Raw genomic sequence first — 26849 nt, forward strand, 5'->3', positions numbered from 1 at the left:
TGATACCCCGGAGCAATTTCTTTAGTCTTCAATAAAATTGAAATATTCAATTAAATTCGCCGTCACTTTGTTGGACTGAATATGACATGAAGGGAGTTGTGCTATTTACCGACTGGCTACACTTGACTTTCTCAGGTGTTGCGATGTCTGGCCCACCTCAAGACATGTGGCCTTGTCTCCTTTAACACCTCGGCTCGGCTGTTAAACTACATTCCTCCCACCTCCGAAGCCCAACTATGTTCACTCGCACTAACCTGTTACCATTCGGCCATTCATCAATGTTCGACCGTCCAAACATGAGAGGTGTTAGGGAGACGGCACGGCCAGAGCGGGTTGGAAGCGTTCCAGCGGTGCTGTGGGGAAGATTTCCAGTCAGAGGACATGAGGTCTGCAGGGAAACCACAGGGAGAATAGATCAGAGGTGTTGAATCCCAAGTATTATTAATTGTGAATGAATGACGCTTGATATAACAGCGGACTAAACTTATGTTGGGATGCACTGACTAAAAAGCTTCATATAACTGTAAAGGTCCCCCCCCCTGCCAGAAAGCAGCAGCTCTGACTTCCTGATGGACTGAAACAGTTGTTTTCATCTTTCAAAGTTATTTTTTGTTACTCTTTACTCTCATCTTTTTAACTTCCTTTTGGTCCTGGTCGCCTCAGTGGCTGCTGCGTTTTTTTCCATTTACTGTTTCAATATTTCCCTGCTCTCCCAACAGACTCTTGGCTTTAAATTATTCTGAATGCAGTGGACTCACTTTAACTTTAACAGTTTGATCTGAATTCAATATAAAAAGGTGTCGACTGTCTGCACGGACAAAGTGACATCACACCATCAGACACGCCCTTTCGTTGGGTTTTCACCTGTCTGTGCACATTCCAATATTTTCTAATTACATGGATGCAGAATGGTGGAAACCAAGCTGTACATGTCATGTTTGATACTCCATCCTCTTCTGGGTCGAGGTGGGGCCAGAGACGATCCCAGCTTTGTGATACCAGACAATCTGAAATCTCTGGAAAAAAAACAAATTGAGGCTTAATGCAGAATTAAAAATCATGTGGGATGTTCTGAGATAAACAAAAACCATTTAGTGTGTACCGGTTTGTCACTTGGTATAGCACTGAAGACTACAAGTTGAAAGAAGTGAGCCTACCAGACCTCTACAGGCATTAAACACCCAAATCTCTGACCAAACGAAGGCAGTTTAAGTAACAGTGTTGGTATCGGAGAAGCCAGCTTTGGACAAGGAAGTATCCGTTCATTGGGATTGGGACCACTTTTACCAACAATGTTACCAGAGTACTAAACCAAGCAGGGACCGTATCGCCACACCCAAAACGGGAAGGTTTGAGCAGGGAGAGTGTTTGGGCAGCGACCCAGTAGAGATCTGCGGGTTTATCCTCAGCGACAGGTTTCACACGCAGCTTGTGGGCCAAACCCACAAATAACAGCCAGGCGTCTTGTTTGCCATGATTCCCGTTCCTGTTTCAGATTACCGACTGGCTCTTTGAAGTTGGCTGATGGACAGGCAGGGTTTTCCCCTGCTTCTCTGCCAGAAAAAGATTGGGTCATCAACAGCTTTGCCACCCACTGCATATCTTGAGTGACCTCCGAATAAGAAGTGTGCTTACTTAGGCATCTGATCAGAGAGCCATCGGGGAAGCTGGAACAAAAAGTCCGGTGTGAGGTATTTCCTGATTTCACAGCAAAGTCCTCGGTGAAATACAAGCTTCAGTGTGATGCTTTTAGAAAAACTGCTGCTACCCTTTACTATTGTTTCACCAAAGGCTGTGACTTAGAAGTTGTGATGGGCTATAAATAAGAAGACGCTCATTGACAACAGGCACAGAGGCTAAAACTCCTGTATCTTCTAAGGCAAATAACTCATTTCATGATCCAGGTCATCGCATTGGTGGTCCCGTTTCTGTAAGTTACTGGTTTACAAAAAGCAGCACAATATGTACAACCTGTCATCCAGATTACAATTACATTACATTCATTTGAAGATTTTGTTTATATTGTCGTATCTTTCACAATATTTCCTGACATGAGTTTGAGTTGTAAATGTAAGTGCAGTGTTGGATCCATTGGGGGTTTCCACCACATATTCTACCACTTTCCCATTACTAATCATATCAGAGTATATGGGGATTTGTCACGCATTTACAGCAGCTATAAACACTATTTTTCAAGTAATTTGAGAATGAATGGCTAAAAATCTAAACATAATTTAGTAAAAACATGATACATATTTTGTATCTTATTTTCTCCAACTCTTGCAGGAAAGAATTATGAAGATTTTCCCTCCTGCCACCGAAGAAGGTGTAAAAGAAATATGCCTGATATTGCAATTTTTTACATGACATAGAGGGTGAGAATTTAGCGTACGCAGCATTACTACTCTTGAACCCTATTTTCGTTACAGTAGGCTGGGGTAGCGATCGCAGCTTATGAATTTTTAGCTGACAAATCTGCTACAATAGAATCAAAATGCCACAATAATCTGATCTGCTCTAATTGCAAAGCCAGGATCCTGAATGTAATGTAACGTGATATCCAGCCGGTGTCATATAATGTCAATGTGATGTCTGAAATTCTTCTTTGAACAAAGTAAAAGCCTCACCACTTACTGGATTTCTCTCTAAAGCGTTTCAGACATCCTGGAGCCTTCACCGTTGGATGGAGATGACCGCAGCAAGGAGCTTTAATTTCTACTGAGACGATTGTTTTTGTTGTATTAAAACATGCGTGAGTAGCCAACCCTTTTCACACCATGGTATTATGTGACTTCCTATTGAAAAACGCCTCCTCATGTTGACATACTGTAAGGTCCCTGCAGTGCTGCACATCACAGGTGGCACACATGTATCCTGAACCTGCCGCCCTCACTCACAGAAAGTTTGCCCCGGGACGTTCCTACGCTGTCATGGACCGTTGGGCAATAAAAAAAGGCCTGTAACCAAACCCAGAGCCTAATCCAGCCGGGACAATCGCTGGCCGGCCTGCCACGGATCTGAATCCCTGCAGACTATCCCCATGCAGCGCTGCATGGGAGGAGAGACTACACCAGTGGGGCTTAACAAAACCGCAGGCCGCTGGAATGATGTAGGAAGGCAGAGAGTGTGTGTGTAGCAGGATCTGGGCTTGATGGTGAAGTTATGGTGTTTATCATAACCTCAGGGTCACCTGACCCTCGGATGGGCAGCACATAAAAGAGTCGATCATATCTTAAAGGTGGAGAAAGTCAGACGTGCTATTTTTTCTGTCTGATGAAAGTGAATGTGCTTAATTGGTTACGTTTTGGTTTGTGTAATTTGATAACTCACTTAATAAATCTGGATTTTATTTTTAATGCCAGCAGCATTTTTTTTTCCTGCACATAAAGTAACATCAGTGAAACTCCACCCACTGTTGGGTGTCGTACTCCGTCCAAACGTGTCAAGGAGCAGAAAACAGCTTGGACACAAGCTGGAAAAGGCATCTGACCGCACAGGAACAAACTCTGAGAGAGAGAGAGACAGAGAGAGAGAGAGAGAGAGAGAGAGAGAGAGAGAGAGAGAGAGAGAGAGAGAGAGAGAGAGAGAGAGAGAAGCCAAATGTCATTAAAGAATATTTCTTTAATGATTTTCAGCGCCTTTTAAAACATGCAGATGCTTGTGTCCGGCAGGTATCAGCGGTGCGTCAAAGTGTAACCGACGTGCGTAAAAGTTCCCCTTTTATTCCTCTGGAGACCATGCGCAGCCTCTCGGAGCCGCGCACACGAGTCGGAGACGCAGCCCTTCACACCGGGACTATCTTGGCCGGACCGTCGCTCTTCTCAGTCGTGACCTTATCCTCCCGAGACTCATCAGAGTCCGGTTTGGATGCGGACCCGATGATCCGCGCGTCGCCACCGGAGCAGCCGTCTGTGGTTTTGTGCGGCGGCCCTCCCGACATCCTGGAGGACGGGACGGAGGATGAGCCGAAAGTTTATCTGGAAGCCAGCGACCTTTGGACGCAGTTCCACAGACGCGGCACTGAAATGGTTATTACGAAGTCTGGGAGGTACAGTAGGCTAAACGTCTCCCACTCACGCACGCGGCTGGGAAGCTTTTGCATCACGCCGTTGTCTCTGCTTCCCATACAGGCGCATGTTCCCGCCGCTGAAGGCCAGGTGCACCGGCATGGACAGGAACGCCACATATGTCTTTCTGATGGACATCGTGGCCGCCGATGACTGCAGGTACAAGTTCCACAACTCCCGCTGGATGGTGGCGGGGAAGGCGGACCCGGAGATGCCCAGACGCATGTACATCCACCCGGACAGTCCGGCGACGGGCGCGCAGTGGATGTCCAAAGTGGTCAACTTCCACAAACTCAAACTGACCAACAACATATCCGATAAGCATGGATTTGTATGTTTGGAATTTCATTGTGAAAACGAATTTCAGCCTATAATAATAATAATATGAAATAAATAGGAGATGATGCATGAAGTACTTCTATTGAATTGCATTTAATGTTTTTTTTAATCATAAAACTTGTTCACATTTTTATTATTTATTTACTTTTTATTTTATTTGCAGACAATTCTCAACTCTATGCACAAGTATCAGCCACGATTCCACATAGTGAAGACCAACGACCTCCTAAGGCTGCCGTACAGCACCTTTAGGACGTACGTCTTCTGCGAGACGGACTTCATCGCAGTCACAGCTTACCAGAACGAGACGGTAGGAGCTCTTTTTTTGTTTTTGTTTCAAATATATAATTATAATCCACCACGTGACACACAAGTTGTTTCTTTCTACCAATTTCCAGATAACGCAGCTGAAAATAGACAACAATCCTTTCGCGAAGGGTTTCCGAGACACGGGCAATGGGAGAAGAGAAAAGAGGCGAGTCATTCATGCATTGCATTACAAAATAAGACCTTCATATTTTTTTTTCTTTTTTTGAAATTTACAAAAAATAAAAATGCACGTTGTGCAGAATGACCCCTTTCTGTACGTGTCATTGTATTACAGTATTATTGTTATTGTGTGTGTTAATGTAATACTACTACTACTACTCCTAATAATAATAATAATAATAATAATAATAATAATAATAATAATAATAATAATAATAGTAATAGTAATAATAATAATAATAATAATAATAATAATAATAATAATACATTTATATAGCACCTTTGAAACAAGGAAAATAGTTGAAAGGGCTTACAAACAAAGTTAATAAGATAATAAATAAAAATAAACAGATATAAAAATAAAACCAAGCAATAACAACAAAGAAAATCATAATTACAATAAAACATGTTAAGTATAAAACAAGGTAAGAGTAACGGAAGCCTTTGCTGAATAAATATGTTTCCACTTCTTGTCCACATTGTTTTAAGACTGCTGCACATACTAAGAGGCTGTGATGTGAAGGATTATAAAGCAACAAAGAATCAGTAATGTGGGCAAGAAAACATTCAAATCCATTCTAAAAGACACTGAGAACAAGTGGCTTAAATTGTGGGTGATGCCCTTTCCTGTTCAGCTTGGATATCATTTTGTCAGTGGATTGTTGTGGAAGACCGGTGAAGGAATCTGTTCGAAAGAAAGCTTGATTTTTCAGCATCTTGTTGGGATAGAAAGCTTTTTGTTTTTCTCTTTTCTAACTGTTTAATTTGGATTATTTGATGTAGCTAACTTTGTACATTTCTGAAAAACCAGTTCCTCTTGGGTCTTATGGAATATGCAGCTGGTGAGCCCTTTCTTTAAAATGACATTCCCATACCACTGAACTGCACTCACACATTTTGTTTTTGAGCAGGTGCTTTCATTGGAGGGGGACGTCACTTTTAGGAGACAGGGCTGCAGCATAAAGCTGTGGAAATACATTTCAGCATTTTGGTTTGGAAGCCGGTTTCCTCGTGAGCCTCTTTTTAATACAGTTGGGTAGTTTATTGCAAAGCAATGCTTTTTTTATTTTACATAAAGCTGGAAGATACATGAAGCAGAGCTTCCTATGAAATGTATGAAGCTCTTCTTTTCTTCTTTGATTCAGTCCGGTGTCTCTTACGGTGATTACTCCTACTTATTTTTGTTGTTTAGTTGTGCAAAGGGCCGTAGACATGATCTGTCATCCCCCAGTGCAAGCGTTGAAATAATTAAGATTTGTCATATTTTATTCACTTAAATGTTCAATCATATTTCCTGTAAATCATTTTTACTCTGTGCCAGGAATAACATACGATAGTGGGGAAATAAACTGAATCATTTATTTCTTGTAGTCTAGAAAAATAACTGTTGTCTTCACAAACTGTTTAATTATCTGGTCTAAAACATGGCAGAAAAAGGTGTAATATACCCCTAAAGCCTGAATATGTATTCAAGACAGTTCCATCAACAATAATAATAATAATTAAAAAAAAATCATATAGACGATCAGCTGAGAATTATATAAAACAGAGAAAATCCCACATTGGAGAAGCTGGACTTTGGAAATGGAAAAACAATTAATTGACAATCAAAACAGCAAATTCATTTTATGTTATTTCACCTTTTGAAGAGCACTATGTCTGGAAAAGGTCAACTTTAAATTTTGATGAATCCATAAAATGATACTGAATGACATCAATATCCTTTACTTTACTGTGCAGCCACAGAAAATAAATCTCTAAAATTTCAATATAAAAAAAATTAGTTAGTTAGTTAGCTCTGCAAGAATCGACTTAATCTGCAGAGAAAACCCTCATCGTCTGAGTAACAGTCAACCAAATTCGCTGTTTCATCAAGTCAGTTTTATACGGCTGCTCCGGAGTGATTCTGTCACTCTGAACAGACAAACAACACACTTACTGTCAGATTCGGGGTAAATATCTCCTCACATTCGCCTATCTGTCCGTTGTGGCCCCGGCTCTGTACATGGGAAATAAACAGAGAGTCTCGGGCCGGCCACATTAAAACAGTTGCTCATGCAGCAGACTGGGAAACGTACAGAAGCCCTGAGAGGCAAGTGAGAGAAAAAAATAGTAGTGATCAAATTTCTAAGTGTGACCTCACTTATTTTCTCTCCTCTCTTTATGACTAAAAGTTCATGCAGGATAAGCTTGTTCCTTTTTTTCCCATCTGGGAGTTGTAGGGAGGCAGTTGTTGTAATACTTATTTTGGCCACAAGAGGCTAAATTGCACCAGTTTTCTATACAATTAAAAAACATCACCAGAATCTTTCCCCCCATGTATAAAGAGAAAAAGCAGTGGGAGAGAGATTGTTCTTTTAATGAGACGTAATTTCTTCAAATAAATGATAATACTGTTGATACTATTGCTTCTGTTAATACCACCACTACTGTTAATGCTACTACTACTACTATACTACTACCAACACCAAATGCAGTTGGAACCCAAGGGCCTGGGCTGCACGAGATTTCTGCCTAAAAGCCTATTAAGGCAGTTTTTTCTCGCCACTGTCGCTGTAACGCTTGCCCCTGTGTTGTTGGGACTTTGAAATTGTGTTGACTCTTGAAATTTTGAGCGTATTCTAGTCCTGCTCAATGTGTTAAATGTCCTAAGATGACTTCTGTTGTGATTTGACACTATAAATAAAATTGAATTGAATTGAATAATCAGTCAATTATTTTGACTTTCTTTTGTTAGGAAACTCCAACATCCCTCACAAAAGTCTAAAGAGATGCGGATGACTGACGTGAAATCTGAACCTCTGAACGAATCATTGGCGCAATATTCAGACGACTCCAAATCTTCAGGTTTGGCAAAACCTATCAAAAGCTAACTTTGACCATTATGTGAGTCTACAAAAGTGAATTAACACTAACTTTCCCATTCATCTTCTTTTTTTCCCTCTTTTTCTAAAGATGTCCATGAAAGCGATAGCGACAAATGTGATAATGTCGAGGAAGGTCCTGGACAGACGTGCGAAACACAAACAGAGCCAAAGGTTTCCATAACTGGGAGGACACTACCGAGTCCGGTTGTGGCTCGGAGAGAAATGGACCCCGGGCAAAGCTGTGCCATCGGTATATTAACTGACGGAGCGGATCTGTGCGTACCACGAGACTCAGAGGAGGAACAATTGGGCAGATTGTGCAGCGGCGTTGTGCACAGCTGCGTTTACCCACTGGGATTAAACGGACATGTTCGGGATCCCAGTGTTCCCAACGGCCTTTTCCACTCTGCTCAGGTTAACACCTGGAACAACCGTGTTGGAGACCTGAGTCTGAACAGGACTCCAAGAATGCCAGGGTTTCCCCTCGGCCTTCAACAGCACACACCTGTGCAGGTAGGCCAAGGAAAAAACATTCTAAAACACGTTGAAAAAGCTGTTGTAACCAGTGATGATAGAAGAATTTAGATCATTAGCAAAAAAGAAGCAAGACCACTGAACAGGAATAACCCAATATAATATATTATTTAAGTGCAGAAGAGGAAGCCGTAAAGGAACTTTGGCCCAAAAGTACAAGTATCTTAAATTCCAAAGTGTATTGAAGCTGGTGTGGGGCCTGAGTATTTATAAACTCATTATTTTTCATGCATTACCTTGATTTGCAAAGCCGGAAAGCCGTCAAATAAATGCAGCACAGTGCAATATTGTAGCATAAAGTGTTAAGTGTCTTTTTGTTATGAATTGAATAAACGGATCACCTTTTGTCTGTATTTGTTTTGCCTGTTGACAGGACCTGCTGAGCCTGTCGCACTTCGGAGGCTTTCTATTTTATCCCGGCTCCAGCTTCTCTCCAGCATCAGCCCAGTTCCTCGCCCCGCCAGCGCGGCCCAGAGTGGATTTCAGAGCCTATCCAAGCTTCCACGGCCGGGACTACTTCACCTCTCCTGTGATGGCTTCACCCGTTCCTGTTTTGGCTGGTGCTGGATTGAAATATCTCACCCCTGATTTGCTAATGCTACCTAAAACAGACCTGAAGGACGCGGCAGACGGAGCTGAAACCGATCGCAGTAAAGACAAGTCACACATGGCCTTCTGACTTGAGAGCAACAACCCCCTGATTTAAAGTGTTCCTGCTGGCTTGTGGTCTGCCCACAGAATCCAAATGCTGTTCACTGAATTTATTTCAGAATCAAAGCTGTGTATTGTTGAAGTCTCATACATTGAATTACATGACAGAGGACTGAATCACTGTGGGGCAAAGATTACTTTATTTCAACAAATGTAACTTAGTTTATAAATAACCAATGAAGTTATGATTTTATTGAAATTCGGTGCTGTTAAGTGGATAAATATGCTGAATTAAATGCTCTTTTTAAAAAAGAAGGAAAGAAAATGTCTTATCTTTAAACCCAGAAACATTCAAATGGCATACAAGATGAATAGCACTTAGTAAATTAACAAATAATTCAATACATATGAAGAGTTTCTCCTGTAAAACTTTTAAATTTTGTCCCATTTACAAAAACACAATTTTGAAATGAATATCTTTTAAAGAATTCTACTTTCTTTGAATTAATCTATGAGATTGTATGATTTTTTTTCTCATGTTTCTTCCTCAAAGACTGAAATGAATAAATGATGAAAAATGATCCAAAGAGTTTGTTTAACTGGTTTGAAAGCCCCATAAAGTTGGCTTCACCTGTTTTTAATAAAACATTAAATTCAAGGCAAAAACAATTATGAGTTTTTTAATTAAGAGTTTAACAGTCAAAAATGATTTGATCAGATTTCATTGACGGTCACCAACAACTCCATCCAATTCTGAATCAAACTAAATATTAATTGATGAATGGATGTATGGGAAGAACACAAGTAACACAAATGGATATAAGTGGATTTATCCTCAGCTGTGTCTCCCGAAATGATCAAAGACATAAACAAACAGCATTTTTTATTTATTTGAAAAAAAAAAAAAATAGCTATCATTACAGAAAAGAAAATCATGAAATCATGAATGGAATATTAAAATTTAAGTGGGTTCAATATTGTCTAAGGAGGTGTGGTTGTCAATAAATCTGGAGGTGGGCTAATATGACTTTGTTCAAATGTGATTTTGAAAAGTGTATATTGCCTTTTAAACTCTGACTTTCTTTTAAACTATTCATTTCAGCCTTAACAATGTCCAAATGTGGAGTCATATTGAGTAAAAGAACATCTGTATTTATTGAAGACTAAATGAAGAAACACATATGGTAAATTAGTATTACTATTATTATAAAAAAAATTAAGGCTAGAAATTATCTAATATCTAACTATCTATAACACCTACATTACAAAATATATGTATGGATTCTGTTAACACAAATGATGTAATATCTTTCTAAGGCAATATCTTAGGCTATAGCCTCCAACGCACCCTGGTTTAATGAGAAGACTTAACTCGAATGTATATAATTGTCTTTATGCTTATAAAAATATATTTATCTAATGGAAATCTCTCTAAATCCATAAATATAGATTCCATCTTCTTCAAAACTATAGTTAGGGAGTAATCTTGATAATATGATTTAAATATTTCGATCCTGTTCATGTATTTATTTATTTGGATCTTTGTGTGCAACAATAACGACTTTATGAAAATTATGTGATTTAGTTTTGAACAGGAATCCTTACTTGAAGTGTACAGCATTTTTTGTCTCTGTACTTTTCATCTTACAAATAAAGTTGCACTAAAAAAAAAGAACCTACGTCATAGACACGCGACCCAAACAAACCGTGGTAGCTAGCTAGCTGAATGTTGTGAAGTTGAATGAAGTGTTAACCTGAAAGGCTGATTTGTTCGGATGAATGTGGTGTTTTGAGGGAGACCATGATTTCAGTGAGCTACATTCTGCTGTGCGGACAGGTCCTGCTGCTACTGACGGTCATTCTCTTACAATGTCTGGGAGGAATTCACTCCCAGAACTCATCGACCACGGAGCCTCCGTCTGCTGCCCCCGGTCCGGGAGCTACATCCCTCCCGTTCAGCGAGCAGCCGCCAGACGTGGGCAAATATGAAATACCGGCGGAGGGCACGAATGATACCGAGCACTATGAGTACAAACCGCCGTCGCCAGTTGTGCTCTGCAGCTATCTGTAAGTAACGCGACGCGTCTTGCTCGAACGCCACCGTTAGCATGTTTAGCTAATGCTAACTACAAAACAAACCACCTTCAAGAAATCTTTCAAATCACGCTCACCTGTGCATTAATAATCCGGTTACGTCACCCCAAAGCAGCCCCGCTCCCGAAATGTTCCAACACTGACGTCACATTTACAATGTAATGTATGAAACAAATAGTTAGCAATTTGGGCGAATTACGTCTGAGAACATGGAGGCTAACAGATGTCTTAAAAATCCCGAAACAGGAGTTGGCCGTTGTGACATTCGATCGCCAAACTGGATTATGTAATGCATGTATCTGGAATTCAATTATTTATAGTATAAAATAACATTTCATATACCCACAAAATGACAGGTTTTCATATTGAATTGTTATTGTAGATATTCACAACATCTTTGTCTCGTTTGCCATTCGTGTGTATTGGGGCTTTCACGTTCAGATATCCACAATGGAATTTTTGATAACTGCAATAGAATTCAAACTAGATTCCCATTTCAGATATCTACAAACCAGTTGTTAATGGTCATAACTGAAGTGACGCTTTGGGGAAATCCAGACAGCAAATAATTTGTGGATGTGTGTAATTGCATTGTTTGAATGTCATAATGCCAATGCTGGATGTTCATTTTTGGTATTTTAAATTAAAATGGGACGTGACAGTTGGATTGTAGATATCTGACATGCAAATGTTTATGTTCTGTATTATGGACCTCGATGACAGAACTGCAAGAGCTTCTCTCAGGGCAGAGAGTTTGTAGAGAGCGAATGGATCCATTAGCTTTTACTGAGTGAGTGATATAGATTCTCAGCTGAGAGAATATGTTCTGCTAACATTCATGTGTTCTCCACTTAGAGGAAGTAATGGAATCTATAGTTTCCTGTTTGCATAGCAGTGTCATTAGCTCACATCCATCATTCTTTGTCTTTTGTTGTATTTATGATGAAGACCAGAGGAGTTCATCTACTGCCAAGATCCTGTAGATCATGCAGGTAACATCAGTGCCCTTCAGGAGATGGGCCACGGTTGTGTCGGGGTAAGTGTTGTTGTTTTATAAAGAACGTATTGAGTTGTCGATCGCCAGGTAATTCATTAATTTACTCTTTCTGTGTTAGTGGGGTGGCCAGACTAAAAAAGAGGTGAACCACACCCGGGTTATCTGCACTGCACTCGATGGTATTGAGTGTGCCGGACCCAGAGAATTCCTCAGAGGAAACGTACCCTGCATCAAGTAAGAACAACAAATTGTTAATCCATTTAATTCAGTTGAACATCTGTGGTGTCAGGTCTTCACCACTAGAGGGCAATGTTTACAAATGTATAGAACCACAACTTTACTTTTGTTTTGTTTTTTTTTGCCGTGTTTTCACAGTACACAGTGTTCTCCCATCATCTCTGCATTCATCAGCACATGAGCTTAATCTCTGTAGTATCTGCAGATCAGAGAGCACCTGTACAAAAACACTGCTGCTATCAACTACTTGGATAAATGCTACCATTTTGTGAAGCTTTCAATCATCAGTTTCGGTTCAGATTGTGTCCACCCATTATATTGTAGAGAACAGGTTGCTTTTTGTTATATCAGCTCATTGTAGATCCAAACTGCATGTTTCTTTTGAAGTCTTGTGGGCCGTTTCATCATTATTATATAAATATTTCCATTGTTTCTGCTTCAATATTGGCACAGTTGTTTTGTAACATATTTAACTTCACACGGAAAATGTATCTGCATAGGTTTAAAGAGTATAAAAATAAGTGAGGTTCATGGTATCAAGGGTGTTGGAATTAAATGTAACATTAAATGTTCTTTAAATATCTTCTCTTGTACCTTTCTTGCCTTGACCTTTGCACAGATACACCGGGCACTATTTCATCACCACGCTGCTGTACTCCTTCTTCCTGGGTTGTTTCGGGGTCGATCGTTTCTGCCTGGGCCACACCGGCACCGCTGTCGGAAAGCTGCTCACCCTGGGAGGCCTGGGAATCTGGTGGTTTGTGGACCTGATCCTGCTCATCACTGGTGGCCTGATGCCCAGCGATTACAGCAACTGGTGCACCTACTACTGAGACGGACAGCAGAGTGTGGCCAAGGACTCCGGGGGGGGCCACTTCTCAGTCAGACACGATCAGTTAAATATTGAGAACTCCAGCGACGTGGCCTCGTTCTGAGGGGATTTACAGCTCTGCAGTGCTAAGTGGAGTCCAGGGACATCCTGGGGACGCCTACAGGATTCCCATGGATCCTGAGGAAAATGAGGATCCATTTAATGCCACTCTAATTCAAACACTTGAATGTTCCCAAAGAATGCATACGAATGACAATTGTACTCGCAGCTTCTACAAGAACAGCGATGACAGATGATGACACAAAATTGTCAACCAAGATCTTTTAGTTCTGGTCTGCTTCACGAGTGACTGAGTGATTGATTTTATGCAGCAGGACACAAGGACACAACTGTGTTTCAAGTGATGTACCAGGGAAACGCATCGCACTCATGCTGTGTTCCCATGGTTACCAAATGGTTTGCATAAATGGATACATTGCTTCCTCGACAGTTGACGATCACTGGATGGATTTATAAGTAGCGTGCGGTAAAATAACACATCTGCAATTATAAAATCAGGTGGTTGGTTGATTTGCTTGCAGTCAGACTGAGGCTGTCTGACAAAGAGAGTCTTGGTTCAGTTAAGTCTCCACCAGAAATGACCCGAAATGGTTCATTTGTGGTGTGAAAGAAACATCCCTCGTACTTGTTTCTCACTAAGATATACAAGGTGCGGTTTCCTTCTTTACTAGTAAAAGTCATAAGCAGTTATTTCTTTATGAGTCACTGGCCTCGGTTCCTCATGTCCTGGATAATTTGGGGATTTGATGAAAGTCTGGCGCGCAATTATAGAAAATGCTACTTACCCTTCATGTACATTGGGATCCACGTTTCTAAATAGTCAGAGCCAGTTCTCTACTTTCTCTGCTGCTTTTTAATGTCGTCCAACTATGCTGGATTGGATTAACATCACAGCCTCAAGCAAACTCAAGATGGCCAGTGTGTCGTGTTGACGAGGTGATGAGTTAGTGGTTTCCAGTATTGGCCCGAGGAACATTATGAGACAGGGCAAGCTGTAAATTCCTTTACCTGGAAAATAATCTCAACTAAATCTGTGCAGTGAGGGAGGATTTCTCCTGTCTGTGCGAAAGTCTTCAGCTAAAAACATTTTTCTCCCCCGTTCTCCAGCCAGACTCAGGCCTCACATTAAATATTAAAATCTTCATCTTCCACTTTGTTAAATTTCTCATCTTTACTCGTACTGAAGGTTTATGTGCTCTTTCATAGATGGAGCAGGTTTCATTACATAAGGATCCATAAAACTCTTTCAGATCGTAAAAAGTTGAAGAAGACACGATCGTCAATGTGTCGACTCTTCTCACCCGCCGGCGCTAATGTGCTTCTAGCGGGCAATATATTTTCAGCTGGCTAAACATCTTTTGCAGGAGGAAACATCCGAGACACTGTTTCACATATTGCAACTTCACACTAAATTCACATTACGGAAATTCATACGCCGTTTTACACACATGCAGAATATGCACATAAGACATGTAATTCTCTCTGAATGAGTATAAAAACATACTGAAACATAATGTCTTCATGCTGCTTTGACATAAATATTTTGAAGTCTCTTGAGATGTAAATTGTATATAATATTTATCCGCCCAACAGAAGATCCACTTGGGTTTTATAGTGTTTTTATTTAAATCCGCTGTTCTATTTCTGTATTTGCCTGTTGTGTTTCATGTGTCGAGTCGGGAAAGACGCGTTTCCGAGAAACTTTTGTTGATTTGACAGTTTTCCCTTTTGAAATGATCTCAATTGGCTTGTTTCTGAGAGGGAAAAAAACAACAAAAAGAGGAAAATGTATGCCATTTGAGATGAAAGGGGTATATGTTAAACCAGATTCTGCTATTGTACATCATTCCTGTGCTCCTCAACTTTTTAATTAAACCTACATGTGCTCCTGGGAAACCTGATTTCCCTGCTGTGATGGTGAGAAGCATCTCATGTTGTATTTATCACCGTTCAGCCGTTATGACTCAATAAACTTACCTCTGGTACAGTGTGTTCTTAGTTTTCTGCTTAGATTTAATGGGCTGTGGTCGGCGAAGGGGAGAACGTCAATAAGAGAGGTTGTTGTCTCGACTCACTACGTCAGGATATTTTGCAACCGGTTACGAGATGGGATTGATTGATTATGTTCAGGTCCTCCACACCACATATTATTCTTAACAAAGAGGAACATGTAGAGTGAAAAAAATTGTCCACGGTGACCGTCGATGTGTGACAACCCCTCCAAACCACTAGGTGGCCCTATGTCCAGGTTTCTGGCCCTTGGTCTTACAGGATCTGGCTGTCGTCAGCGTAAGGAGCCACACCTGGGTCGCTATGGTTCAGGGATAAAAGCTCACCACCGCCCTCAGAACTCTTCTTTGGCCGACTCGGCTGCTGTTTTCTTTGCTCTGACTTCTGTTGTTTTGGTTTATTTGTGACGAAATAGCTCTTTATCACTTGTTGCAACCCTTGCATTTGGGGCATTTTTGACATGGTGGGAAAATCACAAACATGTTCCTTAATTTCCACAAACACACCGTTCATTTTAACACCAACTTAAAGTAGTCACTAGAGCACCAATGGTGGATTAATCGGGTGAAAACATTTGATCGTAACCACAAAGACCAGCTGTTTCAAGAAAATGACTAAATAATTGTGAGCTGTTTCTAAAGAGTTGCGTCTACGTTGCTGAAACAAACGTAATATTATTTAGGATATTAGTTGGTGTGAGAGTAAACTAACAACGGCCGAAATCAACCAAGACACTTAATGTTGGTTTTCCCTTTAATTTGATCTGTATTAATCTTTTATGTATGCAGTTGATGTTTGTCAATATCAAGAAATACATGTAGAATCAACTATAGTACAAAGTAAAACTCAAATGCACATAGTGCCGCTCGCCCTGGATATCAATATGTTTACCCTGACCAAAGTATTCAGTAGTATTTCTCAGAAAGTGTATATAATGTAGTATATATACAGCAACATGCAACAACCAATCAAAATACTGCCCAATATTCAGTCGACTTCTACCTGATTTGGCCAACGCTGACAGTGATCACTTCATAGTGCAAAACTTTTTTCTTGAAATCCAATAAACTGGTTTTCACCCTAAAAATGATTTCTGCTTTCCAAAGGAGTTCTGGGTAAATCTATTTTGATTCCGTATATTCGCTTCATATATTGAAGAACAATTCAGTAGACTTTCGCGGTTCGAGGAGCAACTTATTGCATTTCACCGTCTCAGTACCTGCGATGACAATAAAGTTGAAAGTAATCTAAATCTTATATAGTTCACACTGTTTAAGTAGGTTCTGTATTTTATTGATGGTAGAAAAAAAGTTTTTTTATCTCGACAGCAGGTCTATAAAATAACCTTTATTATAATATGCAGTAAAAAAGTGAGTGGAGTGTTTTATGCAGCAGTTAAAATGCGTGAACCTTATGGAACTTGAACATGTAGCATGTAGCATGTAGGCTGATTTTGCACAGGGCAGATTTTGTGCAGGTTACATATCGAACTCCCCCAACTCATCCTGAGAAATGCAAATGATGCCCTCATGATTTCTCATCAGTTCTCGGATTAAAATCATGAGAAATAGTCGCACGGTACTCTAATTCTAATTGTATCTACATGTATGCAGATAGTTGGCAAGTTTTCAAGATATCTGTCACAGTTGGCTCTGCGGCGCCTCCCTGATATTGTCTGCACGCTGATTTTAAGTTCGATGTCATAATCCTGACGTCTCAAGATGAGCGTAAACAAGCGAAGAATAAGTCTTCTTGTTTTCACGCCCCTCTCCTCGGTGGTGTAGCTTCTCTTTGCATAAAAAAGACCTGGGCAAAGTCCAGTTAGTCAGGCAGGGGTTTCCCTCCAAGTACTCAGCCACAAGGCTTCATCAATCATGGCTGAAATGACCACGATCGCTGCTTTGTACATGTCGTGGCGTCCTGATGAATTTCATTGACACATCGGCTGGTTTACTGCAGCGGTATGAACCCAAAACAAATCATTTTGTTGTGTTTAATTGCAATAAACGGATAAAAAAAGGATGCGGAAGTCACTACAATGACCTGCAGCCGACCTCTGTTGGGATGATCGGAGGTAGGACATGCAAACACTGTAGCTGCTCCATCGACACTTAAAATAACGTCATATCGGCATAAATACGTCAGTCTGTGGTTAATACACGTAGACAGCTGTAGCTTCCAAAGTAAATATTCAGTCAGTCTCTTCGGGAACGATAGTCAATGTAACGTCCTGATCCTTTCGTCTCACTGTCACCGAAAGTGCGGCGCCGCTCTGGACGGCGTCGCTGACTTCCTGCGTGGTGTGGACGGGCCGCCCGTTGATGCCGACGACGACGTCGTGATCCATCATGCCAGCGCTGCGGAGCAAACAAATAAAGCCTTACTCCACCAGACCCAGCCCAACTGGGTTCAGACGAGTCCGTTCCTGTTCCTTCCTCCTCCAGAAAGCAAGTAAACACGGGGTCATAACTTCGCCGCGCCCATGCAATGCTTTGACATTTATGTCGGGGGGATTTAATCCTGCTAATTTCTGTTATGCAGCCTGATTGACGTTACAGGAAGGGGGTGCGGAGTAAGATCAAAGATTACATTCTGAGTTCAGCAGACAACAGCGGGGGGGGTCACGTCACGCTAAATTGAAATCCTCTGCTGCTGTGTGGCGTTCAGGCTGCAGGCTTCAATGTCACGGGAGACACTGTTGGACTATTAAGAATATAGAGGGTGTAAAGAGTCAGGGAGGGAGAGAGATCCTGTCTCCACCCAGAGAAAGATGTCAGAGCTCTGCCTGCGGGAAGCACAAGTATAATGAGCAGCCGGACCAAACTGCAGCGACGCTCTTATTCCAAAAACATCCAGAGGCCTCCAGCTCACAGCACTGGTGTTGCATTTTGTAAAACCTCGTCGCATAAACAACCTCTGTCCACCACGGCTACGGTTTAGCTCCAGGTTACGCTTTCTAATGAAAAATACAACAAAACAGCTCAGTGCTGAGTTACTTTGAAACTCACACTGACGGGAAGGAGAGAACAAAAGGCAACGTGACGTCTTAAATGCGAGAGCAGCTAACACGTTGGGTTGACGTTTGCAAATAACGTTGAGATGTGTCAAGTAGGCGCTTTTCTTTAAGAAACGGGTGATGCTGACATGGAAAACTGCACATATTCATTGTTCACTCCTAAATATTCCATTATGTGAACGCACTAGTCAACTGAAAGTGTAAAAATAATCAGAATAAAGTTGCACTTTTCATATCAACAATGGATCAGATCAATTCTAGAGTGAAGGCTGTTTCTACAAAGCATTTTAGGGTCTTTTAGCTAATTTGGTAGAGTTTTATATCCCCTCCAAAACGGACTGGAACCCTCTAATAAACATTTTGTGGCTAAAGAGCCAGATGTGTTTTTCTGAGGATCGGTGAAGACCAAAAAAATAAAAGTGGGTATTCATTCTCACTTCCAACTCATCAAAAACAACCGTCATGAACTGTAGTGCGACTCCCACCTGGATGCAGCTGTTCCAGGTTTGACCTCATGAATGTAAACCCCTGAGCTCACATCTGGAAAGTTGACCTCGCGCTCCTTGAGTTCTCGGATGAGTCTGGACAAGTGGAGAAGGAGGAGGATAAGAGAAATCTGGGAACAGTCACTGAATGGAATCTGAGCCATGAGGTTGGACAGAGACGCTCCAGACTTATTAAAGATGGAGGTTTTATCAAATGAACATGTGGTATTTAGGAAATTTGATCTTTTGATGTTCACTTACGATGGTGAGAGCTGCAGCATCCGGACACCGATGTATTTCTTTTTCTGTTCTGTGTTTCCTAAAGGGACATGAATGAGTGATTGAATGAATACATTAGTATATAGTAATTATACAGACATCGGATCCCTGCTCACCGTTGACTTGTCTGTTGTGGAAATCAGCGAGGAACTGACGTATTCTGTCGGCCGGGATGGCAAACGCGATTCCTGCCGCCACTTTCAGAGTATTAATGCCGATAACGTCTCCGTCCTGTAGGAAGGAGAGCTAGAGACTAACCTACATTTTGGGCAAGTATTCTCATGTTATACAATAAAGGTTTAATCTGTTAACAAACATATGTTTGTGGTTGATAATAGTATTCAAATATTAATATAGCCCTCATCAAAACCAGCAATTACAACGTGCTTTACGAGAAGCAGACAAAAAAGAAAAAGGGAAAGAATAAAATGCCAGATACACACACATAAATAAACCCAAACATGTTTTTTTTTTATATTATTATTATGAATCTGCAGATAGCGTTCGGATTGCATCTAACTGGATGTAACTATTTCTGTGACTCGAAATTTTGTTAGAATTTGCAATTAATTTGGATGGAAACCGGGTAATTGCTTAAGCGTTTCATTCATATCTTTGATTCCCGGTGAAACAAAATGTAGTGCGGCTTACTCTTCCGATGCACATCCCATAGCTCATGGTCTATTAAATGTTCTTTTTACCTTCAATAAAAACCATCAGTCTTAGTTATTGTAGCAACCAGGGTTTTCACAGTGAAGGGCCATTTATAAAGCGCCCCGTCGGTATGGCAACTGTTCTCCTTAAGAAAGAACTGCATTTTTAAGAAAAAAGGAAGCTGGAGGCAGCAACCTTGATAAATGAATGTACTATCTGTATGATTTTATTCCACAGTAACAATGCAAGGACCTCCATAATCAGCTCTTGTCCTAAAATACTGTGAGGAAGGCTTAAATCTTGAACCTGAAGGAGCAGACGGGAGGCTTTGGGTATTAAATAAAACAAAATCATGACCTTAAGTCCTCACTGTCATGAATAAAACAAGAAAGATTGCCTACGTAGCAGAAAGCATAACAAATATGCAAATGATGGATAATGGTAGCATCACTTTGAATGCGATATAGCTCTATAAATCCTTACCAAGTTGACAAGCGGCCCACCGGAGTTGCCGTACTGTGAATCAACAGAGGAAGAAAAAAACACGTTATTACTCATTGTTACAGTGGAACAAAGATGGAGAAGACAGATGTAATGATTCGGTTTTAACGGCGGTCCTCGCTGACATTGATGATGGCGTCGGTCTGGATGTAGTCCATGTCCGAGTCGTTGAAGCCCAGCTCCACGCCGCGGCGCTGGGCGGTGCTGATGATGCCCGTGGTGACGGTGTTCTGCAGGGAGAACGGGCTTCCCACCGCCACCACAAACTCCCCGGGGCGCAGGTCTGAGGACTGGCCCAGACGGAGCACGGGCAGGGGACCCTGCAGCAAGGCACCAAAGAGGACTTGATGAATGGAAGAAGAAGGATTACTTACTTCCTAGCCCGGCTCGATGCTTTATGCACCATGGCATGATGAAACACAGAAGTAAGCATGACCTCAGACTGAACTGGATTGTGGGTAGCGTAGGCGGAAGGTTTTGACAAGAGAGAAGAAAAAAATGCATAAAATGAATAAAACATCTTTGGTCCTGCCGCATTTATCAATTTATATTTAACTAACGTGAGTCCAACAGCGTTACAGGAGTGTAATATTTAATATCTGGTTCGCTCTTTTAATAAGGTTTTATCCCATCAATGAAATCATTTCTGCCTGCAGCTCTGTGTGGTAGAAAAAGGACTGTGAATATTTGGACTGGAATTATAATCAGAAACCAGGACCTAATGGACCTGAGAGTCTCCTTTATGTTCCCCAGATATAATTGTCCATCCAGTCTCTAGGGCGGTGTGTGTGTGCAACCACTGCACTTCCAGCAGCAACATAACTCAATCTCTGCGTTATTATTAATTAACTGAGTTTCCTTCTTGATCTCTGGGTAATAACAGCTGCTCTGCTCGACTCTCTGCCTGCGTTCCCGACACCGGAAATGTTTTAGTTTTCTAAGCGCCGAGTACACACAAACTAAACAGAGCCTGAGTTTGTCTCCGCCTGACGCCGTTCCTCTCTGGGGGTCGGCCTGCGATGCTCAGCTGAATTTATAGCCACATCTCCTCCCGGAGCACGGAGTCTTATTTCATCCCAAATTTGCCTTTTAGGCAAGCTTTTGAACTCCCTCTGCAAGGAATGTAACACGGAGAGTTATAGCGTTGTAGAGCTGCCGCCGCTCCCCGATTGTTTTCAGACAAATCCCTTCACCTATAAAGCAGTCAAACACGACGATTTCCACTGACTTACTCTCCGGGCTCTGGAGGTATTCTTGTATTCAGATCAGTACTAAAAAAAAATGTTAATCATGCGCTTCATGCTGAGTGGAGTCTGTCTGCGGGAGGAGGGAGTCACCCTCTGCCATACAAAGTGTATAGCATGTCTGATCAGCGACATGTTTTATTCAGGACGACACCAGAAAAAAAAATCTGAGGCTTTGAATTTACGAGACAGACAACAAGTTGAAGCGAAGAAAAGAACGTGTGTGAAGTTATTCCACGTGTGTTCTCTATGGAACAACTTTAAATGGTGTTGACAAGCTGCGAGGCCGGAGGGGAAGAACGAGACGGACGAAGGGAAAACACTCACATCCGGTTCGATTTTGATGAGAGCGACATCGACCTTCCGGTCCACGTCCTTGACCGTGGCGTCGTACCGCGAACCGCTCTTCAGGTACACTTTGATGCGCTGCTTGTTGTTGAGCACGTGAGCGCTGGTGACGATCCAGCCGTCCTCCGACACCACAAACCCAGAGCCGCTGGACACGGAGACCTCATCGCCGGAGAACGGCACTCTGGCGAGAGGAGAGGCGAAACGAAAGACATCGTTCTGGATAGTGAAGCCAAATGTTTTCTAACAGCCAGCAAGGGGCGACTAATTGTATAGAAGTGTACGAGAAAATGACCCTACTTCTCACTTGATTTATTAGTTTATTAAAGTTTGGTTGCTCAGGGAATATGAGTGTTGAAGGTAGATTAGTTTTACCTTAGGAAGAGCTCCAGATGCACCACAGCTGGGACGATCTTATCCACCACATCAGCAATGAAGTTGAACTTGTAGCGCATGCTTTCTTGATGGTGCATTCCTTTGTGACATAGATTACAGGTTAAGACCCTCAGTTTAAAAACTAAGATTTATAATATATATAAGAATGTATATCAGCCCACCAGACTGAAATATCTCTACTTTTCTACTACGAAATTTGCCGGTCCCTTCGTGGTCCCTGGAGGATGAATGAAGCACTACCGTGACCTGAAGAGTTTTGGTTTTGAGAGCGATATCTTTAGAAGGTTCAGCAGACATGCTTGCGGCTATGACTGTTGACCCCTCATCTAAGCCCCGCCCCCTGATTCTCCTCCATTAAGCTGTCTGAGCTACTGGAGCCCACACCGTTGCGAGGTTAATTTATTGTCATTGTGCAACAGGGTTGTGAGAAGAAATGCAATTTGTAGTCCAATTTTGCTCCATAATAAAAACAAACACGCACATTAAAAGGACGTGGCATGTGGAGGGCGGGGGACGGATTTAGGATTCTCGCAGCCTGAGGAAAGAAGCTGCTCTGAAGTCTGGTGTCACTGCAGCAGATACTTCTGTAACACTCTCCAGATGGCAGCGGGGTGAACAGGCTGCAGCCAATACTGGCTGACTTTTCTTTTTCTATTTGGAAAAATAAAGAAGTGATTTCACAGAGACGCAGACAGAAGGGTCGGCAATATGCATCTGAAGGATCCGGAACGTGAAAAATGATTGATGCAGCAGCAAAATCAGACGACAGTCAGTTCCTTTTGTCCACCTTAAAACGTATTAGTGAGACATTAATTGACATGGATGCTGCAGAAAATAGCAAGAGGTATTACTTGAGTATTTCTCGCTATAAAGTAAATGATTAGACGGCGTTTTCAGTGCACATCATCACTCTGCCGCTGTTCGTGGACAAACGTCAAGAAAACATCAACAAGAAGATCAGATAGAGAATAGTACGCGCCAAAGTCATCTATTAATCTCTGTTGCCTGGCCACTACTTAATTCCTACATCTTATTAGCTGTTTTTATAGATATGAGAGTTGAAGGCCTACAAGAGGAAGTGGAAGGTCAAACCTCAAAGGTTTAAAAGGCTTGTAACGGGCTGGGCTTCGTTTAAATGCAATCTGCCCCGGACACCTGTGTTTGTGTCATGAGGGCAATCTGATAATCTGCTCTCCTCCTCTGCTCTCTAAGAAAACATGTAGTCGCTCTCCTGAAGCCACCTCGATCTGACTAATGTGTTTACAGAGATGTAAAAGTGAACTTGTCTCTGCAGAAACAACCATCCATTGCCAGGAGCTTCTTTGGCACCAACTAATTTGGCCCGTCAAAGAGCTGAACCAACAAATCAGATCCCATAACATTTACACTGTACTTCTGTGTCAGCTTTGGCATCCGTGGCTCATCCATCAGAAGAATGCCATTTACCCAACCTGTCGTCTAATCCGCTATCAGCTCTCCAAACTGTTGAACAAGTGTAGATCTGCTAATAGGACGCCGCGTCGATCACACTTGTTATGTTTGACCCTGGAATGAACTTGTGGATATCTCGTGGAAAGATTTGTAGCGTTGATACCCTGTGAGGTGTTTGGCTCCTGCTAGTGCTTCTTTTTGGATGTTATTTAAAGTAATAATAATGATCCAAAATTATGCCAAAATTGCATAGTTTTAGGTGAAAAACCTTCCAATGTCATACCGGTCCTTCTGCTTGCGATGTCTTTATTTAACTAGACCTTTGATTGTCTTGTGTTGCCTTCTTCATTGATGAAGTTCGTATTTGACTGTGAGTTCTGAATTAAAGGTGCATATGGGAAGGCCCTCAGCGACATTAACCAGGTTACACTGAGGTGCCTCCATACATCATGCCTGAGAGGTGGGGGCATGAAGAATTCTCTCTCCTCCGCTGATGGCTATGATAAGAAAGCGCCCGTTATGAAAATAGATGGAAGCAGCTGGGAAAATGAGAAGGATATATTTCCACTGTACGGCGCCAGGATTCCCTCAGGAGGAGAAAAAACATCATCATTGGAAAATTTGTGATGGCATTTTGTCTTGCTCTTCCGGGCATGAACATGCAGAACGTTGGAGGGACACTTTATCAGGCTTTCTGGGAAAAGTTTCACAGATGCATCTTATGCAAATTAAAGAGCAGGTGATTTCTTTCTTTTCAGCAACATCATTCCTTCAGTCCTGACTCATAAACCTCCACAGTCTGTCAGGTCACAGCGCATCTGCAGCTGAGGTTTTTTTTTCATAACAATGACAGACTGAAACAGATTTATTTTTAAAAGCATGCAAAGTTGAAGCAATGCAGATGGAGATAGCCTACCCTGATTTATCTCCAGGAAGGGTCAAGCTTAAAAAAAAAAAACACTACAGCTCAGCCTCTTTCTTCCGACCCTTCTGCTGCTTCGAGTCCACGGCTTTCACACTTCACACTCCAGTTTGTAACGCAGGCTTCCTGTTAAAAAACGTGGAGTTTCTAAGGCAAAGCGGAGACAGCTGAGTTTATTTGTGGAGACTTGGCAGCGCTCCTCCGGAGCCACGGAGGACACGTTTGTCTGAGTGCTACTAACCATGACAAGTAAACTTGCTCGTATCTGGAAAATTGGTGAAGTCGTTCTTTCAGAGCCTCATCTGAGACTCGGTTGTTGCCAGGTTGTATTATTATACAAGGTATGTGAAAAGCAGCAGGAATAGCATCAGTATCATTCTTTTTTTTATTATCATTATTATTATTAACATCTACTTCTACTAATACAAATACAAATACAAACAATAATAATGTAAATAATACATTAATATTATTAATAACAATTATAATAATTTAAATAATATATATTATAATATATTATATATTATTTACATTATAAAAAATAAAATAATAAATATTATTTACATTAATTGTTACAGTAGCCACAATAATAACAATAACAATCAAATTAATTGATCATCAAGTTTGCTAATCAACCTATCCTAACTTGCAGGTAAACAACTCACCTGGATCACACCAGCCTCTCTGGATCAGAATGACCGCGGGGCCCTCACCGAGCTCGGCTCTCCGGTTCTCGGCTCTCAGGCGGCAGGTGCTCGGGTAAGTCCGGCCGTCGCTGCCGCACACCGGGCCCGGGGAGGCGCACACGCAGGAGCCCGGGCCGGACTCGCACAGCAACCCTTCACCGCAGGAGAGGCCGCCGCCGCCCCTCCGCCCCCCGCATGCTTCGCCCTCGCCGGCCGCGCACACCACGCAGCAGCCGCACGCGTCCTTCGCCTCTCCGTAGTAACAGGCGCGCGGCGCGGCGGCGCACTGAGCTGCGTCGCAAACATCCGGGCAACTTTGTCTCTTTCTCAGCACCCCGGCATGAACCGCAGAGGCGAGCAGCGTGAGGTAAGATACGAACCTCATGATGTGAAGTGTAGCTGCGTTTCCCCGCGAATTGTCTCCATACTGATGCAGGTGAAGTCCATGCAGGTAGGCCAGCAGAACTGGCCCAGGGCCAGTTTCTGTCTTCCAGTAGCAGCATGCTGATGCTTCATCCCTATGTAACCACTATGGAATGCAGCCTCATCAGCTTTTATGGTTTATGTTATAGATTGAGACCCGGAGGCAAAGTAGCCTTCTGTAGTCTCTGTAGTGATGAATGGGTTTAGAAGGTTTTTTCCTTTTAGTGTGAGGCCTCGGGGCCAATTAAAAAGTAGCATTTCCAGAAGTTCATGATTAGCATTTTTTGTCTGAAGTGCACTTGGCGTTTGTGTTGTGGAGATGTCACTTTACCCACATCCCACAGCAATCAATAAATTCATAAGGTCATCGACCATGACAAGAACAAAAAACCTGTTATCTGTGGCCCTCACAGAACAATATAAGACCAATAATTTAATTTGGCCCAATTGAAATGATTGGTCGGGCTAGCTGCTTGTCTACCTGTGCACAAATTGTGACTGGGGGTCTGAAGACCAAAGACTGTAAGCATAGGAACCAGAGGAGTCGCCTCCTGGTGGTCAACGTAAATAATGCTTATGGCACTTCCGAATTGGCTTCACTTTTCAGAACCGGAGGTTGCTGCCTGGCAAGTGTTAGCAATAGAGAGGCAACGTCCCGCCCCTTCCGGTTGATCACCATGGGACATGCTTTCTAAAAAATCATCTAATTTGACCAATGGTATGATCTCTGTGCATTATTCATAATAATAATAATAATAATAATAATAATAATAATAATAATAATAATAATAATAATAATAATACATTGCTGTCAGCAAGTTTCAACTGTGCAAAGTCTGAAACTTTCAAAGCCAAACACAGAATGAAATATATACTTGATTCTTATTTTCTTTATTTAACATTGACAAACTCCTTGAACATCACAATTGAACCACTTTAAGTCTAAAGTGGAACACTTGTTGAACTTGTGTTCACTAAAGAAGGTTGTAGAATAAGAGCCGCGAACCTTTCAGAAATCCTGTTTCTTGGATAATGTGCTGATATTTGTATTGCCAGTAAATTACATGCACAAAAGAAGTTTTTCTCTAATTAGGGTCCAATTTCATGTCATACCAAAATAGCACTGGGGAATATTTATATTCTCTAATTACTCAGTAAAATGTCGGGTCCATTCTGAAGACTTGGGAAAATGTAACAACTTTTTGGAACGTTTACGTCAGGAAAATGGTAAATTAGACCAATATCATAGACCATAAAAAAGCCCTTTTCTCACTCACACTTTCTTTT

General features: G+C 41.7%; 4 protein-coding genes across 4 annotated transcripts; 3 read left to right on the forward strand and 1 right to left on the reverse strand.

Annotated features, from left to right (window-relative positions):
- Nucleotides 1–3637: 3637 nt before the first annotated feature.
- tbx3b (T-box transcription factor 3b) lies at nucleotides 3638–5600 on the forward strand (the record flags this gene model as incomplete). Its single annotated transcript, XM_084025713.1, has 5 exons — nucleotides 3638–4048; nucleotides 4131–4398; nucleotides 4570–4716; nucleotides 4805–4881; nucleotides 5531–5600. Exons 1-5 carry the CDS (start codon nucleotides 3738–3740, stop codon nucleotides 5598–5600), a joined length of 873 nt encoding a protein of 290 aa, XP_083881839.1. The 5' UTR covers nucleotides 3638–3737.
- A 2071-nt stretch (nucleotides 5601–7671) lies between these two features.
- Nucleotides 7672–9391, forward strand: LOC311022794 (uncharacterized protein). The gene is made up of 3 exons (XM_084024346.1): nucleotides 7672–7742; nucleotides 7851–8275; nucleotides 8670–9391. Exons 1-3 carry the CDS (start codon nucleotides 7673–7675, stop codon nucleotides 8973–8975), a joined length of 801 nt encoding a protein of 266 aa, XP_083880472.1. The 5' UTR covers nucleotide 7672; the 3' UTR covers nucleotides 8976–9391.
- Nucleotides 9392–10656: 1265 nt separating this feature from the next.
- tm2d2 (TM2 domain containing 2) lies at nucleotides 10657–15165 on the forward strand. Its single transcript, XM_084024421.1, has 4 exons — nucleotides 10657–11014; nucleotides 11990–12077; nucleotides 12157–12272; nucleotides 12895–15165. Exons 1-4 carry the CDS (start codon nucleotides 10749–10751, stop codon nucleotides 13106–13108), a joined length of 684 nt encoding a protein of 227 aa, XP_083880547.1. The 5' UTR covers nucleotides 10657–10748; the 3' UTR covers nucleotides 13109–15165.
- A 2175-nt stretch (nucleotides 15166–17340) lies between these two features.
- Nucleotides 17341–25524, reverse strand: htra4 (HtrA serine peptidase 4; the record flags this gene model as incomplete). Its single annotated transcript, XM_084024399.1, has 9 exons — nucleotides 17341–17534; nucleotides 18679–18774; nucleotides 18940–18997; nucleotides 19074–19188; nucleotides 20095–20127; nucleotides 20238–20432; nucleotides 21684–21888; nucleotides 22080–22179; nucleotides 25119–25524. 9 exons carry the CDS (start codon nucleotides 25522–25524, stop codon nucleotides 17369–17371), a joined length of 1374 nt encoding a protein of 457 aa, XP_083880525.1. The 3' UTR covers nucleotides 17341–17368.
- Between the last annotated feature and the right edge of the window lie 1325 nt (nucleotides 25525–26849).

The sequence above is a fragment of the Eutrigla gurnardus genome (assembly GCF_963514095.1).
Source record: "Eutrigla gurnardus genome assembly, chromosome: 13".
Taxonomy (NCBI): Eukaryota; Metazoa; Chordata; class Actinopteri; order Perciformes; family Triglidae; genus Eutrigla; species Eutrigla gurnardus.

Coding starts and splice junctions, on each gene's coding strand:
- LOC311022794 (XM_084024346.1), top strand. CDS start 7,673: ATGACTGACGTGAAATCTGAACCTCTGAACGAATCATTGGCGCAATAT. Junction 7,743..7,850: donor AGACGACTCCAAATCTTCAG/GTTTGGCAAAAC, acceptor CTTTTTCTAAAG/ATGTCCATGAAAGCGATAGC. Junction 8,276..8,669: donor AACAGCACACACCTGTGCAG/GTAGGCCAAGGA, acceptor GCCTGTTGACAG/GACCTGCTGAGCCTGTCGCA.
- tm2d2 (XM_084024421.1), top strand. CDS start 10,749: ATGATTTCAGTGAGCTACATTCTGCTGTGCGGACAGGTCCTGCTGCTA. Junction 11,015..11,989: donor GTTGTGCTCTGCAGCTATCT/GTAAGTAACGCG, acceptor TTTATGATGAAG/ACCAGAGGAGTTCATCTACT. Junction 12,273..12,894: donor GGAAACGTACCCTGCATCAA/GTAAGAACAACA, acceptor ACCTTTGCACAG/ATACACCGGGCACTATTTCA.